This window comes from Varroa jacobsoni, unplaced genomic scaffold (assembly GCF_002532875.2).
Source record: "Varroa jacobsoni isolate VJ856 unplaced genomic scaffold, vjacob_1.0 scaffold_791, whole genome shotgun sequence".
NCBI lineage: Eukaryota > Metazoa > Arthropoda > Arachnida > Mesostigmata > Varroidae > Varroa > Varroa jacobsoni.
In genome coordinates, this window is record NW_019213693.1 from 83,759 (window position 1) to 101,063 (window position 17,305).

The 17,305-nt window shown below is 41.9% G+C and overlaps 2 protein-coding genes across 4 annotated transcripts; one reads left to right on the forward strand and one right to left on the reverse strand.

Moving 5' to 3' along the window:
* Positions 1-620: 620 nt before the first annotated feature.
* On the reverse strand, positions 621-6,110 carry Miro (mitochondrial Rho GTPase). The gene has a single exon (XM_022839173.2). The coding sequence runs from the start codon at positions 5,344-5,346 to the stop codon at positions 3,301-3,303; it is 2,046 nt and encodes a 681-aa protein (XP_022694908.1). The 5' UTR covers positions 5,347-6,110; the 3' UTR covers positions 621-3,300.
* Positions 6,111-6,404: 294 nt separating this feature from the next.
* Positions 6,405-17,194, forward strand: LOC111263788 (tumor protein D52). Of its 3 annotated transcripts, none has more exons than XM_022839179.2 (4): positions 6,405-6,524; positions 14,025-14,253; positions 14,901-15,050; positions 15,986-17,194. In XM_022839179.2, exons 1-4 carry the CDS (start codon positions 6,521-6,523, stop codon positions 16,104-16,106), a joined length of 504 nt encoding a protein of 167 aa, XP_022694914.1. In that variant the 5' UTR covers positions 6,405-6,520; the 3' UTR covers positions 16,107-17,194. The 3 variants fall into 3 exon arrangements, with proteins under 3 accessions (XP_022694914.1, XP_022694912.1, XP_022694913.1); XM_022839177.2 differs by lacking the exon at positions 6,405-6,524 and adding an exon at positions 6,583-6,805; XM_022839178.2 differs by lacking the exon at positions 6,405-6,524 and adding an exon at positions 12,532-13,126.
* Positions 17,195-17,305: the final 111 nt, after the last annotated feature.

Below are 17,305 nucleotides of genomic sequence, written 5' to 3' on the forward strand. Positions count from 1 at the left end.
GACTACTCGTCGTCCGCCTTTAGCACCTCACACCCATCTTAATAGGGCTTCTTGGGGAGACGGGGCACGTGACAACTGTACCACCTCAATAATAATCATCATAATGAGAATATTATTATCACACATGGTGAACCACTGTATGCGCATATCGGCGCAGTAGAGCACATTCGTTCAGTATGTTCGAGGTGATGTAGAGCCCATAGTTTTGCGATTGGATTTAGTTGACACATAATCATATTGAATCTGAACGGTAGTGAACGTTTTGTTTTAGTGATAAAAAGATTTAGTTCTCTCTACAAGTTGTTGATTAGCTTGTAAACTTCTGAGTATAAAGATCCGTGGCTAGATAGGCAGCAGATGTAAACGACGACAATGGCTACATAAATGCTATTTTCTTGCTTTAGATCTTTCTGCTGTAGACTTGTTTACTTCTTTTGCCAGAGTAAGGCAGTTTTTAGCCCCGCATATTTGTTCCATGACATAATCTTCAATGTTGAAATGGAAAGCCGTGCAATAGACTTTGTGTTGTCCTTTTGGTTTCCAGAGGTCTCATTCAGTATTCGTTGTTCCTGTGTACGTCAATATTCCGCAAGTATCTATATAATAAACACACATTGTAGTATATTTCCGATCACCCCATACGTTTTATTTAATCACTATAATCCTTATCCGCATTATGTACAACAGTGCAATAAGGGCCAGCATTTGCTACGCGGATCCCATTTTTTTTTCCTATATCGCTACAGCCCATTGAAGTTACATCGACTAAGTGTTTTTTTTTTTGTTTCGCCAGCTAATCAATTTATTTTTATTTCGCTCCAGCATTCCCTTGTTTCTTCCAAGCTTGCTCGCTATATAGGACAGAGGTTCTTTGCTAGACTTCCATCGTTTGACTATTCTGTAGCTGTTCGACGATTATAATTGTCATCATTCGCAATGCCTATTTGTCTCCTGCATCACCGATCTTTGTCTCTTCCTATGAATCTCCTAAACACACCTTCTAAACCCATTGATGGCATCGTTGTTGACGGCTGACCCCACGTATCAAATATAATGGTAATAACTACACCTGCAGTTTAAATCCGCTCCATCATTCATGGTGCAACCGCTCGTAACCACTTTTCAGTACTGCGAACTATTCGTATGATTTTTTTTTTTAAACTTCTGTCCCGTTCACCCGTGTGGGCGTGCGTGTTTTCGTTAGTGACATCGTGCCAAGTCATCTGATACGCCTAAGTGTTGTGTATTTCTACTGTACATAGTCTCGTTTATGTACTGTTTTCCAATCGTACGTCCTGTTGTTTTCCGCTTCTTTCGGATCCTGACGATTTTCCCTGGATGCGATACAAAAATCGCCGTTACACAGAGCATCGGTTATCTCTGCGCTCTGCTCTGACTTGCGACACAGAAAGACTGGGCACCACTTTTTGAATATCAAAGTTATTCATTAACGGTGTAGTGTTTTCGAAAAAGATTTTATTTGCAAAGAAAAGGTCGTTCCTTCCCAGTCATATAAGTACCTACGTTGACCAAACCAAGAGATAGAATTTTCTTCCATTGGATTAGCTATGTTATAGCTCGGCAAAGCACCAGGCTAGATCTCTGGGTGCGCTCATCTTGCGACAGGCTAAAACCAGAACAGTCGAACTGTTACAATAAGCTCTATCTTCTTTGTTACTCATCATAGAAATTGCATAGAAAATGATTAGCCTGTATCAGTCCTTTACGCTTAGATAGTACCTGTCTTGCACATCCCATATCTTCTTTAGAATGCTAGCAACAAAAACTGTGTTTCTAAAAAAAACATACAATAATCAAGAGAAAACTTTACTAATTACAGTGGCGCGTCGACTTCGTTTCCATTGTACTACTACCGTCGCTGACTCTAGCTATTAAACTGCTTGACACTCTACTCAATAATTAACTAAGACAAGTATAGTTTCAAGAAAAAAAAAAACTATACAATAACAGACGCGGTTAAATTGGAAAAAAAAATCAACTAAGCTGAAGTATTACAGGATTCGGCAGTTTACGACATTCGGAACCGCTATTTTTACTCTCTGTTACTCACCTTGATTTTTTTTTTGTATAATCGTCTAAAACTGAACATCTGTGCAGGATCCCTGCACGTTTGTAGAATTCAAATATGACTCAGAAAGGACTACTACGGGGATACGCAGAGAATGCAGGGTTCTAATGTAAACTCACCGGCCTGCAAGCATTCAGTTCTCACTACTAAAGCAGACAACCTTTTCACATCACTCTCCGCCCTTTAGTTGAATACAAATCCGATTTACACCACGTAGTTGTGAAAGACCCGGGCTAACGACTCACGGGACTACGCAAGCAGTTTGTTGCCACCATCATCAGTAGATTTAAGAGAAACAGTAATAATAATAGCGGCAATAATTGCAAGAGAAAAAGCCAGGTGATGAATTAACATTTTCAGAAAACATGCGGTTTCTGTTGTTATTAAAACACTCAAAAAAAGATACGGAACCTGTCGCTGTTGCTGCTTGTGCGCTACATTCCTACAGAATCAGTTAGGTAAGAAGCTACGGATCTGCAGCTACAGGTCACTACACCAACTCTATTGTCTTTTGCTTCTTTTTGCTTGCATATCTTGAAACAATTCCCTGTCAACGGCAGACTCCGTAAATTAAATAGAAGAAAAAGCAAGCGGTAAGGTCGTCTACCAACAACTGTACAAATAAAATCCACTTGTCCCTAGACCCCCCCCTTCAGAACTCACGTGTTAGCATTTTCGGCAGTATCCCGCGAGCACTAAACTAAGATAACGCCTGGAAAGTCACATGAGTTCGTATAATCTCTGTGAGAGTTCTTAAACTACACGCGACGGCTTTTTTACAGAAAATTTTCGCTTTTTGGTAGACGGTTCGGTTATTATTGTTAATGGTGTCAAATACCGACTTGGTTGGCTGGCTGTATGGACAAGCTATCGTGATCGGTGATCAGTTTTTCAACAATCGACCAAGTATCAACGTGTAGTATGTGTGTGTGCCTGTAATGTAATGTCCATGTTATCATCGGTGGTGATCGACAGCTTAAACGGCGCAGTTTGGTGTATTTTGCGTAGGACGACGGTGCAGGAGAGATCAACAGCGATGAATCGGTTTGCCCTGACCTCCACGGGTAGCGATTTTTTTTTTGTGATACTGGTAATGTTGAACAATGTTTATCGTCAGCATCGGTTGCATAATGGGCGTGCGGCGGTGCGTGAACTGTTTTGCGTCAATACATGCAACGCTTCTCTATATGTGTACATCCGTCCATCATCGATCAGTTCGCAGTGTTGGCGTTCTTCAGTGTTCTCATGAGCAAGAGTCCCATAACGGTGACCGCAGCAGCCCCCAGGCCGACTTTCATCCACGCTGTCACCTCCGGCGGCAGTTCCAACATCTGGTTCGTGTACTCCCCAATCCAACTGGGGCGGCTTTGTAGCACATGGACCAGTCTCTTGAGATTGGGGTATGCCGCCATTGTCGCCAAACGGACGTAAATATCCCGTGACACTTTCGCGGACTCACCAGCCGCACCGGGGGTTGTAGTGAACATCTGTGGTGGGGGAAGCTTATGCAGCGAGCAAAACTCCTCAGGCTGCTGCGCGAACTCCTGCGTCACCTGGCTCCGATCACACTTGGAAGCTACGACAAGCACAGGAACTCGGCTTTTCTCAAAGTACTTGCGATAGATACAGGCAACGTATTCAAAACTTTTCGGATTGGACGCATCGTATAAAAGACAGACAACGTCACAATGAAGTTCCGGTGGTGTAAGGTGATCTTGCATGCCAAAGATGTCAATTTCGTGTAGCACAAGATATTTTTCCTGAGAGTAGACCGGCACGGAAGAGACGGTGTACCGTGGCAGGTGGGCTCGAGGTATGGCTTCCGTCTGGCTAGCGTTTCGGCCGAGAAATCCTTGAAGAAATGAAGTCTTGCCGGCGCCCTGTGGCCCAATAACGTGACAATGAAACACGATTCGCATCGTCTGCTTTAGCTGTAGGTCTAACTGTTTATCCCGGGTGACTTGAACGCCTGCTAGTTGACTCTCTTCGCCGGTAACTGTCATGAATCCCAGATAGGCAAGATACTCCATGGTCTTAGTAACGTCGAGCGCTGTAGTTAGGGTCCACATGGCCATATAGCCAGCTTTGGTAATATAGCGACGCTCATTGGTAGCTACAGTGTAAATCATATCAGGACCCCACGGAATAACCGGACAGACCTGAAACAGCTGTTCCAGTTCGTTCGGACATAGAGCGCCATCCAGGTCTGTGTCGTATTTATCAAATAGTGTCCTCAAAAAATTGCATCCCTCTGGGGTCAGTTCCGTCGTACTGCCGGCTGGCACCCGAATCTTCGGGAAAAGGTAATCCCGGCTTAGATAGAGCGAGTCGTCGTAGCCAAACTTGCGTAAGATTGTCCATGTTGTCTCATGGCGCCCGCGCTGAATAAACAATTTGTGGAGAAACAGGAACCCTGCTAATGTAAGTCCGCCATACTTGGGGTCGCCGTCTTTTTCCTTGACGCCCTCAGGTAGTTGGCGGGACACAAGCAACTTAAGATCCTGCATCGCCTGCGGTTCAAGTGGGGTATTGAAGCATCGTCTTTGGAACTGGTCCAGTTCGTGGTCATTGAGCGCGCCGTCATTATTGAAGTCACAGATTCTGAACACTCGTGTTAGGGCTTGTCGACATTTTTCGGTTAATTCTCGTTCATGAGGTATGTATAGCGGGCCGGTTGGATGGAGAACGGCCTTTTGTGCATAGTAGAACAATTCGGAAATATTCTTCAGCGTCTTGGCACTACATTCTACGCAGGTTTCTACCTCTTGGTTCTGATTCATTATCGGCAGCGTAAGTTCCAAGGAAGAATACTCAACCAGGTCGTCCTTGTTGCCGACAAGAACGACAGGTGTCCTGTGCTCCTCACCAAGTACATGGCGAATCAGCGGCAACCAGTACTCGGTGATGCGTTCGATAGTGGAATCGTCCACGACCGAATACACGACGCAGATGACGTTCGACTTGAGAATCTCATCGTTAAGCTCTTCATCCGTCTGCTCCTGGACGCTATAGTCAACGATATGGGTGGGTACCTTCTCCGGGGTAACATCAGCGGGTATGGTAATCTCTTCTGCGCGCGGAGGAACATCCTCAGGGAACTCCTCGCTGACAAGGCTGAGAATCAGTGATGTCTTGCCAACGCCCGGATCGCCCACGAGCAGGATTCGGACGTCACTCTTCGAGCTGCGTTGACCTCCACCCATCGACTGTCCAGTTGGCTCGCAGTCGCACTCACCGCGGCAGTTCTTCTGGCACATTATTCCTACAGCGCCACTGACAGACGACGTACAGGGCTTACTGCACTCGATAGTCCACGGCTGTTGATCCACAACGTTCACGGACTTTCGAATGCAGAGCTCCCGCGGCCTCTCTACCGCGCCAGCAACAGCTGCTGCAGCTGCCGAACCGACGTCTGCAATAGCTCGTGCGGCAGCAGCAGCGGCGGCAGCGGCTCGTGCGGCACTTGGCTCGTGTCACGCCGCCCCGTTCATGGCAATTAAATTCGATTGCACCCACAACGAAATTCAACGAGTACACTCGATCAGAGCTGGTACACTGCACTACTTTCACCCTATCTCACTCCCGTTTTGCTGACTGCGACTATTACTATCCAACAACACGAGAATTTTGCGACTCTCGGCGAAATTCTCTAGTTCAGCTTTAAGCACGCCTCACAAAACGCGGCGCAACGCACACGAAAATGAACGGTGGACAATGGGAGAACCCCAATAGCTAAGATCGCTCTGAGTGGACCACTTAGTTGGGCAATTTCTGTCACATATTCACCAAAAAGGAAATCCTGTTCAATTAGGACTAGTTATCTCTGGCGTGACATTGATCACCAACCGGATACAGCATGGCAAAAGACTCTTTAACGCGATTCAGTGGTCCCGTACAGGAGCCCGTAGCAGGCACTGTGCCTCTGCACAATCGCTATAGCACAAACACACAATAGTTGAACCCCACCTTGACTACTACCTACGGACGTTCTCTCATGTTTACATATCCGGGATATCTTTTCGAGTCTGCTACGGGATAAGCTTCACCCACCTACAACCACAGAACGTGGCTCAGGCTAAGCGCATTTGCCTATTTGCCTTCAAATTCCTCTCTCTCTCCCTCACATTCGCTCGCTCCTTTTCTTTGAGCGACTTTCTAACAACAATCCGCCACCCGCGATGGTCATACTCGCATACTCCCCAGCGCAGACATTGGATCTAGTTGACCGTAGCAGACGACGTTGGATATCCTTCACATTGTCTAACGAATGGTGTCGCCAACAGGAAGCCGGTGATGCGGCTTCTGTGCACAGAAGAACGAGCCCCGCTTGCGAAACACGGAGAGTAAAAGTCGGGGACGAATGGTTTAGGGACTTGTCGTTGGCGGTGTTACTGGCCATCAGTGCGTGCACTCTTTTTGTGAAAGAATCGTATGGGTAAGTGCGGTAAGGCGACCGCGGCTGTAATTTGTGTTGTTGTTTTTGTCGTCTGCTTTGTAATATGCTAAAAGAAGAGCAGAGACGAGAGTTACTGTTGCAATTTCGACAGCAGCTACACGACAGTGTCAGCACAAGTAGCGCTAGCTGGCTGTCTTAGTTAACAGAGAAGTTATTGCAGCAGTTGCAGTAGAAAACCATAGCGTTTGCCACCTGACATCATAAGCGAATCATTATGTCGGGACCGAACGAGAACAAGGTCGCTGAGATGAGCTCGCCAAGTAAGTAAGAACGACGTGGGTGGTAAGTTCTCTCAATTAGTAAAGTCGCCTTTGCTGTGAGAATCTGTATGCTTAAGTGACGTCGCAATTCAGACGGCAATGGTGGAGGTTCACTGAAACTGTGGGTCGTATTGTTCGCACAGATGGACGGATAGGTCTAACTGTGGCGGTATTATCCTGGCGACTGCGTGGCTGATCCGCATATTGTGAGAGCCGGGAAGCAAAAGTTATTATTGTAGGCCTGTTGCAAAAACTTGAAATATTCGGTAGAGGATTCTATATGGGAGCGTTTGACAGTCAACTAGAAATGTGTATTGGGTATTATTCAAATCGGTTGTATATGATTGGCGAACCGCAATTTTCATTATGCAGATTTTTTTAACAACTGTCACCAAAATGAGCTTCCAATAGGCGTTTTTATCTGGTCTCATATTTCTGTCTCTCGATTTTGTTAAAGTGTGGTAAAGAGGGGAAGCGGGCTACGTGGCGCGACTATCACGACAGACTAAAAAATGTGGTTATGAACACGGACCAAATTATTGTTAGCGTCCCAATGGTTGGTGGTTTTTGGTTAGATCAATAGCTTTGTATGAGCATGAACATTTGCATTAGCATACGGATCAGAATCGAAGGGTCGGGCCTATTCACCAACTATGGGTAGCTGCATATGAGTAACTGACTGCCGCTAGCGGTCACCGCCGGCGCGCTTGCGTTAACTATGATGTCAACAGTAGTAGCGCTATTATTATTATTATTCAGGAGTTCTAGTTGCAACTAGAGTGCCACTCACAAACCTTGCACCGCCCCTATATAGAAGTGCAAAACCACTTACAATAGACGTAACGTCGATTATTGGCCAGCGTTCAGGCTATAACCTACTAGCTTTTCTCGAAATATAGTTTAAGCATAATTTCTCATGGAACAAACGTTGAGTGTACTTGTTCACGCAACCCAGTTTTCACACTGATAACGTGTCACCGTGGATGACACTGGGTAGCAAGCTGAATGTGCATAAACGCGCATGGTTTTCAAATACGAAATATCAGAAAGAATTGACTACTGTCAGCTAACGATCAACAAAACTAGAATTGTACTGTATTAGCAAAAGGCGAACTTCTCTATGTAGATTAAAAAGTATTTGGCCAATTAGATTAATCTTACGCGGAGATCCTTTCAGGGTGTATCTTAAAGAGCCATACAAATTTAATCTGACGACTTAACGGGATCTTTTTGGGCTTACCAAATAAAAAGATTTCAAATATCAGTTATGAGAAGTTATATACCTGTTTGCTAGACAAAACTACGTACGAAGTACGTGTGTAAGCGCTATATGTAGGTCGTGTATAATGATACATAAGCTGTACGAATAAACTGTCATAGTTAGTCCTATTATGATATGGAGTGTAGGACAGATGTGCAGCAGAGTTGAGTAAATTGTTTATCTGGACCTACTTAGCCAGGGGCGGGTGTCAGATTCGGACTAAGGTGGATCTGGTTTAAATAAAATAACCTGGATGAAACGCCAGGTCGGCCAGTGTCATAGACTATTTGCGTATTTGAATAGGTCTATAAAAAGGGGGCGTGTCTTGACACTTCCGGCTATCCTTCTGCTTCTTCGAATAGAAAAAAGATCTGAGCAAAAAGCTTCGATCCTAAACTACGTTCATTTTTCATAATTTAACGGTGCTGGTTATATTGGTGACTGGCATATATTTAGTTGACAATCGCCAATTACTATTGTTATTTAACTTTCTGTTGTCGTTTATAGCTGTTGAGATGGTTTTATGGGGGGCGATCGAGTAATATAAGCATTTGATTGCATTTAATTCCGGTGCCACTGTGATTCGATGACGCGGATCGAATTTAGTATGTGCAACGATTATACTTCATAAACTTGATCATGTTAGCTCGAAAAGAAAGAATATGTCGAATCATCTGCGTAATCCAAAACCTCTGCATTTATAGCGTATTGAAGATCCCATGTGTCCATATGGTAGATAATGTTGATCTGTCATAGGAAGTTGATATAATCCACAACAGACCCCAACCCAATATAGACAGATGCGAATTCTATTTTGACGTAAGAACTTATTTGAACGTGTAGTTTTTTAAACCCAGTGTAGTGAACAGGTTGATCTTGTTTTTCTAATTATCTCGTATAGAACAAGCTGGACATATCGGTTCCATTCACGGTTGAAAGTTAACGTTCAGAAACCCAGCTATGCGAACCAGAATCAAAGATAGTGTAAGAGTTATAGGTTAAATAAGTAAATACAAAAAAAAAAAACGTATTTTCTCGGAAGTACTGCGTGACGGTATTTTTATATGCAAATACCGCTTTCTTGATATTTAGCTGACTTCATCATATGATGCAGAAGACATCTTATTCGCCCGAACTAATAGTTCTACAGAACCACCTTAGCGTAACTACGCGGCCTAGTGTCGAAGATAGGCAGTAGCCCGGTATCGCTCTGTGCGAAGCCGGACATACGGAACTATTTCGAAAGAATCATATCGGGACTGCCGTGCGTCGTTAGGCGGCACAAAATTGCAAATCAAGAAACATGATTTGGCCGAGCGCCGAGTTACTGAATGCGGCCGTTTGTAGTTTTATTGTATGCGTATTCCCATATGGAACCGGCTTCCATCTTTCAATATGAAACTACCATGCAGTAGTGTACTTGCTACAGTTAAGGGGACTAGTAATGCGTTGAGGAATTTGATCGTTTTCGTTCTACTGAGACGAACAAATTTAAATAATTAAAAAGTTATGGGACGATAGCAAATGAATAGTCGATGGCTGAGAGCCATATGCGTGTAGGCGACTTGTTGTTCATGCGAATTTCATCGTTTAACAGTTTGATGTCAACAACAATTTGGACGTCTAATTAGCTTAGGAATAGAATTTTCGGCAGCGATCACCAGAACAACGTTACGACTAATTTAACAATTCTAGTATTAAATGGCCTGGAAAAGCTTCGGCGCTGTGCGGCGGCCGGTGGGATTTTACATAAATTAGTTCTTCGGTATATACATTGATCGCTGGAAACTGGAAATGACCCAAATACGTAAATTGTAATAATCGGTGCAAGGTCGGTAACGAAGATACTGTCGGACTGAAAATTTCTATGATTGTAGCCTTGGTTTTCTATTTGCTTACTTGGCTCACTGAACCGTATTTGAATTGAACAATAACACAGTACATAATTTTATGCTTATTATTAATTGAAAATCGTTCGGCATTAGTCGTGAAGCACGAACGCCTAGCTTCGAAATTTAATCACAATGAGTGAAAACTGCTTCGGTGTCATTGCGAAAATCCATGATAGTATTTAAGGGCCCTATTGGATTTGACTATTATGTAGGCTCATCGCGCCTATGCAGTACAGCCCCGCTGCAGCACGTTCGACAATAGAAAATCGTGCTATAGTACGTCGCCTTCCGAATCCATTACAGATTGTGCTAAAATTAGCCTATGCTTGGAGAGAAATAAAGGCTATCAATGGTGTTAATCCCAAATGTGGTCCAAGTTGACGAGTAATTATTGCCTTAATAATTCCTGAAAGTAGTCAACTGGTTTCGCTGGCTGAAAACAAAATGCTCACTACAATAGAACTAGTGGAAATTAGCTAGTTTTGACGTTTGCCGCGTGATAAATCGCAACGCCAACAACCTTCTATCGCTGACGTTGTTATGCTGTTTTATACTCTCCCACGCAGGAAGACTATGCAATGTAAACGCTGTCTTTTCTGCCTGAAGGTAAATATAATTGATAATAATTAACCGAAAAACTGCAATCAATAAAGAACTCTATAACAATCCTTGTACAGCGGTGCCCACGTTTTAGTATTTTGCTTTCGGAGATCATGAGAGTACGGCAAAAGTCCGCTAGAGTCAGTTAATACTACCTTATGCATATAGCTATTGGGGTCCCTTTGACAGCGTATCCAATGCACGCATAGGCGACCCTGACCTGACGCATCGGGACAAGGCCTAACCCTTCAAATAGCTTGCTTTCTTAGATTACTTAGACTTAAAAGTTAAGGGCACCAGATAGATTTAAGGGTCAGACTTAAAAGACAGATTAAAAAAAAAAACTCTAATATCAAGTTATGACACTTCGAGGATGAAGTCGGTACACTTATTTTAATAATACTTGGTGCAAAAATTTGAGTACTGCATTGGTAGCCAAACCTCTTTATTTGAAATGGGTCTATGAATGGATTGAAGTCTCGCTTTAATTCGCCAGAACACCGGCGCTTAGCTCCTTAGAAAGAAAGCCATTTTGCCTAAAATTTTGAATTTACGGTAGATCTTTGACAATGTGCGTTGACAATGTCCCAAAATATGGGGCGGTCGTTAAAAAATACTGAAGTATCTCTAATTGACGGGCAGCGAGTAGGACTGAGTGCCTCGTATGGATGAAAAGCCCGTAAAGCCTACAAAGCTATAAGTACTTGAAGTTCACTGAATTGTAGGACATAACTTGATTAATACCTGTACACATCAAAAGAATAATCGAAACTTTGAGAGTTTTGGCAAATATAAACATACAAAACCTACTTTCCCTATAGAGAGATGACCTCTTTCTTATCTAGCGTGGCTGAACACAGTCTGCTAGCCAATTTTCTGCCTTCACTTCCTAATTATAAAAATCAATGCCTTATATGTTGGCCTCTTAGTCTCATCATAATGCGTGCACCGGAGAAAATCGGCTTTGCTTTAACTCAAAGCAAGATTAATCAATTTTGTGATTAGCTGAACGTGTTATTCGTGTCACATAGTGATGGTCTATTGCACAGGCATAACGAACTTGGAGTTCACTTTCTTTCTGAGCACCGCTTAATAGGTTGCCGCAACCAATAAACTCAATATTCAACGTACGTATACATTAAGGTGCTCGGAGAGGCTCTTCGGTATCTTGTGCAATTCTTCTCTTTCGACAGTTAATGAGTTTTTTTCTGTCCGAAAGTAGTGCTTTAAAAATAATTCGTTTTTCGATGGATTATAAGATTTTGTGTATATCATAAAAGTATCATAATGGGTTAGTGATGGAGTTTACGTGGGCAGTATTATTATGTATACGTTTATTGAGGATTACCCAGCCCAGGAAAAATGGGTCGTATGACACTACAGCTGCGCCGCGCTTTTTTTCCACGATGTTTCCAACAAGTGGAAATAACATGTCCGAGTTGTTTGGCTGAACGGTTCTTGTATTGTTTAGGGAAGGAAGTAGCGATTCGCGGCTTAAAATTTAGGCGGATATAAATTATACGGCAGCTTGTACCGTTGGCAAAGTAGTGTTCAAAAAAGTTGTGCTTATAGTTCTGTCAGGGGAAGCAGAGGGACGTCTAATGCTTCTTGAAGAAGAAAAGAAGATACATAAACGAGAGCTGAACAGAGAATGTGGTTTGTAGTCTCCCGTTGGAGGATGGAGTTAATAGTTCCGTGAGTTCCTGTAAATGATTTCATTTCTTCCATGAGGTGTTATAATCGATCTTAGTAAGCATGTTACAATTCGTGCAGCGACTTTACTTTGCTTATTCTTTGTATATATTATCAAGTACATATAAACTTTAAAATAGAATAATAGGTTGTTTGGTCTCGAGCAGTTCTATCTCACTCGTCTTAGTCAAACTTCGTCATTGTGGCCAATAGTGCTACATATGTATCGGCCTATTAAACGTTTTGAATTCCGTTTCAGTATTGTCTCATGGGCACAATGGCGGAAGAATCAGCGGATAAAACAGGCCGTGTGATACTTGCCCTAAGTCAGCTGCGGCAGTTGTCATCCGCTCTACTTGTTTATGAGTGAGCGTATCTGTCATTAAAAAACAGACTATACTCTGTGCCTGCCATTTGATAGACCTTGATTAAGCTGTAATTGTTGTGCGTCTGGTTAGTTCTACGAGTCGACATCGCATTTATATTCTAAACGGAGGAAAAACCAAGAGTGCTATTAGGAAGCAAAGAAGTGTGCAGTAGTACAGTGTACGCGTGGCTGCGGCTATCGGCCAACGGGCTGCTTGTGGTGGCATTTGGTGACGTCTGCACATATTGCAGAGTGCTAGAGGCTGTGGCTGAGCAGATCAAGTACATTATTGGGGGGTCATCGTATACATACGATGTTCACTGCATAATGTTTCAAAAGCTAGATACGAGATTTGGAATAACTATCGTTGCATCTGAATACCCGTCGTTTATAGTTTTGTGTTAATTGAAGCCCGGTACATTAGTGTTTGTGTGTTAAGCAAGGAGTAGTCTTTTGTCTGCTTTGTGTGACCAACGAGCCATACGAAGTTCTATTATACACCATGATGAGTGAGTTGAAAGATTCTTTGAGATTTCTAATTAATGTAATGTGTATTATATAGGTTATAAAGCTGATTATTAAGAAAATAATATTTTTTATAAGTTTTATAATTTTATATTTTTTCGGGCAGGTAGCTGAAAGAACTTGAAATGCTGGTCGCTTGAGTATTTTGTATTGTGCTTCCTATACACATTTGTAAAATCGGTGTTGTTCAACGTGTTCTCAACTTTTATGAGCTTCTTATCATTAGAAGATGCTAGCTTTCCTAATACCGTTCACAGATCAAGTTAAGGAAAAAAATAATTGAAAACAGTAGAAGACTGTTTATGTCGTGTGATATACAATTTGTACAATCACAGAAAAATATCTATACAACGTTGCCGGTTAAAAATTAATGCTACCTGATTTGAGTCGGCCTCTGAGTAGGAAATAGTTAGAGACACTGCAATACTATTCGATCAATGGTTGTCAATGGGTCCTTTAGTTTCCGCTGCACCATACGGCGATCTATAATCGCACTATTACTCCTGTGGGGCAGGTCTATAATTAAATATTTTAGGATCTCTAAATATTATGATACTAATAAGTAAGCTTCTTGGACCTGCCAGTGTTGCTTATAAGATAGAAAGCGTTATTCAGTAGCAGCGTAATAAGCACATTAAGCAATTTGCTTTTAGTAGCGCACACACAGATAGACGGTCAGTTACAGCTCTCTACAAAAAAACTACATTATTTCAGTACAGAAATTTCAATTGTATATTGAAATCATAACAAAGTTAAGAATGACAATAAAAATAAATGGTGTGTACTCATTTACGGTATGCGGCCTAATGTGATGTCACTGGAGTGTATAGCACCACGTTGTGATTGATTGTATATAATTCATTAAGTTGTTTTCATTTGCAGCGGCGACTGAGCCTGTGAGCGCTGGAGCTGGGGTTCTGAGCGATGCGGAACAGGAAGAGCTTCGTGCGCAGTTGGCAGAGCTCGATAGAGAGATGGAGACTCTTCGCGCAGTGCTTCAGTCGAAGCAAGAGAAAGCGCAAGAACTTCGCAGAAAGCTCGGCATCAGCCCTCTTAGCGAGCTCAAAAGCGACCTTGAGCAGTCGTTCAAGAATATTCAGGATACACAGGCGTAAGTATTGCTTTCAAGTGGCAAAAAATATTTCTATTTATCCAGAGTTCCCGATAGTCGACCTTCTTATCATCTGCTTCTAAATCTTCAGGCTATTACTGAGTTTGCTTCAAAACTGTTTATTTACGTTTGGCTCCTAGCCTGCCCGTCATTCTCTTTGTTAATTAGATGATGAGATATTTTTGTAATCCCTAAGTTCTCAGGCTAATTTGTGCTTATTCAGTCTAAACATCCGAGCTTAGGAATAAACTTCATTGAACTTGTGGCTTTTATATTGCCAGTTTCTGTTAAACAATAAATTGGATACATGAAATTCAACCTGAAATCCATAAAGCTCGACTACTGGCTTTAAGTGGCAGCTTGTAAGGAAGAAAAAGCAAATTGCTAATATAGAGACACTTTAATCGTTATCGCATATAAATTATTTAGCCAAAAATATGCACTAAGTAATAGACCCTATTGCTCTTTGTTAACCTTATGCCACAAGCCTGCCGAGGCCTGTTTATTTTTCGCAGTACATTGTGCCACTGCTTATGTCCATATGCAATATGTCCACCTATTCGAATACTTTTCACCGGGCATTTACAGTGCGTGAAAACCTGTGACCTATTGCAAAATTTCGAATTTGTGTTCCGTACCCATTTCAGTTACCAAAAGACGTCTGACGTTGTTAAAGTGGCTGGCGAAAAAACGAGTCAACTATTTGGCAGCATCGGCCGAAAGCTAGGAGAAATGAAGAATTCACCAACGTATCGCTCCATTGAGGAGCGTATGGGATCGGCGTATACCAATGTCAGGTAAGTAAAACAAGTAAACGGACGTATACGAAAGCGTTTTGTCGATTATCATTTTTTGTGAATCTTTGTGGTGAAATCTGAGGGACTTCAGTGAAGTCGAACTTGAAAAGTAGTAAAATAGTCATTGAGCATTATTATACTAGAGTTCTTATAATGGTAGTAATATTGTTACTATATCAGTGTACTTATTCACTGGTTTGAAACGTTTTCAATGGTTTTCGTCGCTAAAGCGTTACTCACTGGAACGCGTATATTATATATAGCAGTATGCGAAATTCAGTTTGTCCCGTTACTGCGCGTATGCCTTTATTGGTCAAGCATCTATAGTACTGGATTGTACAATTCTCACTGCGTTCGTTTATGAATTATTAATGAGTCAATCATACTATGCATTATTTCTCCTAGTACATTCACGGGCAGCACAGGCATGATCATAATTGCCGATTTACTCAAGCACTACCTTGGATCGGTAAATGGTTTGTGGCGCAAATGGAAAAGCCTACGAAGAGACTTAGCAAATTTAAGAACTCCAATACCGAGAGTTTCCTCGGTAGCATCTTTAGGTGGATGTCAGGGAGAAAAATCGAGTGAGAAGAGCCGAATTGGCGTTTGGGAACATTAAATAAACGATAAAGGAAGGAACAATGCTTGTATTAATACGTCGTTTCATTAATTTGAGTAATTGCTAACGCCAGCTGACAAGACGTCCTACGCGATAGTAACAGATTTGTAAGGATATTATTTACAAGCTGATCCAAACCGAACTATTGCTTCCGCTTTGACATAGATTGAGTTTTAGTAAGTTCTTAGATATTCCAAGGAGCTATCAGCTAATTAACCAGTAATCAGTTAACAGATTTAGTACTAAGAACGCTACTGGACAACAGAAACTTTTCTATTGATTATGATTTTTCAATTTTCGCTTCATTGTGCAGAACAAGCATCTCGTCGCGAAGCGGCAGTCTCTACTCGTTTGGCGATGCCTCAGTACCTCAGACGCCAGCCACGGAGGAAAAGCCTATCGCGGTAGCTGAAGACGCCAACGGGCATAAGTAGATCGTCAAGCAGGTTTCCTACGATTGGCACTTCCAAACATATATACAAATATATTTACATACAAATACATAAATCTATATAAAATAGTCTACCATTAGATATAATGTGTTAGGAAAGGAGACAGTGTTGCCGAATAGTTGAAAGGTGGATGATTACCGTTACAGAACGACTTACTAACCTACGTTTCGTTGGCCTTTCATTTCGCTAAGTAAGAGAGAAAAGTAGCAAGTACTGTAGAAGACGTCTCGGAGCGAACGATAACAATAGACAGGGCGTAACGTAAGATGTAGTTACTGCAGGTGGAGGAATCAAGATAGAATTATATTGTGAAAGAAGTGTTTTTACGACACAGGTTTTTTAGAGTCAAGAAGAGCTCAGGGTCAAGTACCTATTGACAACGGAAATAAATTTAATATAAAAGCGAAAACGATTACATTTGGGCATATCGCACGTATTTATGTAAAAGATATATCTATTTGTTTTCATTTAAGAGGAATATCTAGCTATACATGAACGGATTAAGAAATGGCAAGAAAATAGAATTTTTTCGCTGAGTAAGTTGACACCAAGTATGTTATTTTGAATCTCTCATTAGTCGACAAAAAAGAGCGCAAATGTGAGACGTTCTATCTCTGTTGTACATTTATTATCATTGTGTTATTAGTCTAAACTCCTCTTAACTCTCAATGGACAAAAAGCTGCTGTGCTGTCGGGTTCGTGAATCATTTTTGGGAACAAATATAGAAACAAAGTGTAATGTCGTGCACGGAGCCGACAAAAGGAAAACAAAGTTCCAGTGCGAGGCGATTCACGCATTACGTGTACGCATGTGAGAGCACTCGTCCGATCACGCGGTATGAAGCATTATTAGTAGATCTAAATTATGGAAACAAGGTTCCGGTTTGTGAAAATTGGAGAATTCTTCAAACGTAGCATTGAAACAAGGATTATCATACTCATGTAAAGTCTGTCACTTGGACCTTTTTATATATATATGTGACATGGGAATAATTAAATAAAGAGCGAAGCCTTCGTCTTTAGTGAATATTCACAAATGCGATGTTGTACGTGAAAGAAGGTGTTATAAACTACATTGTTGTCTTTCGGGTTTGCTGTCAGTCGATAATATATTTAGCCTTTCTGAATACACCGGACTGAATCCGGAACAATATTAAAAGCAGGATTCGGCTAGGCAGTAA

What these genes read in the sequence shown, in the direction of transcription:
- LOC111263788 (XM_022839177.2), top strand. Translation starts at nt 6,760, where the DNA reads ATGTCGGGACCGAACGAGAACAAGGTCGCTGAGATGAGCTCGCCAA. An exon ending in CGCTGAGATGAGCTCGCCAA is followed by an intron (nt 6,806 to 14,024) that starts GTAAGTAAGAAC and finishes TTTCATTTGCAG; the next exon opens with CGGCGACTGAGCCTGTGAGC. An exon ending in TCGGCGTATACCAATGTCAG is followed by an intron (nt 15,051 to 15,985) that starts GTAAGTAAAACA and finishes TTCATTGTGCAG; the next exon opens with AACAAGCATCTCGTCGCGAA.
- Miro (XM_022839173.2), bottom strand. Translation starts at nt 5,346, where the DNA reads ATGTGCCAGAAGAACTGCCGCGGTGAGTGCGACTGCGAGCCAACTGGA.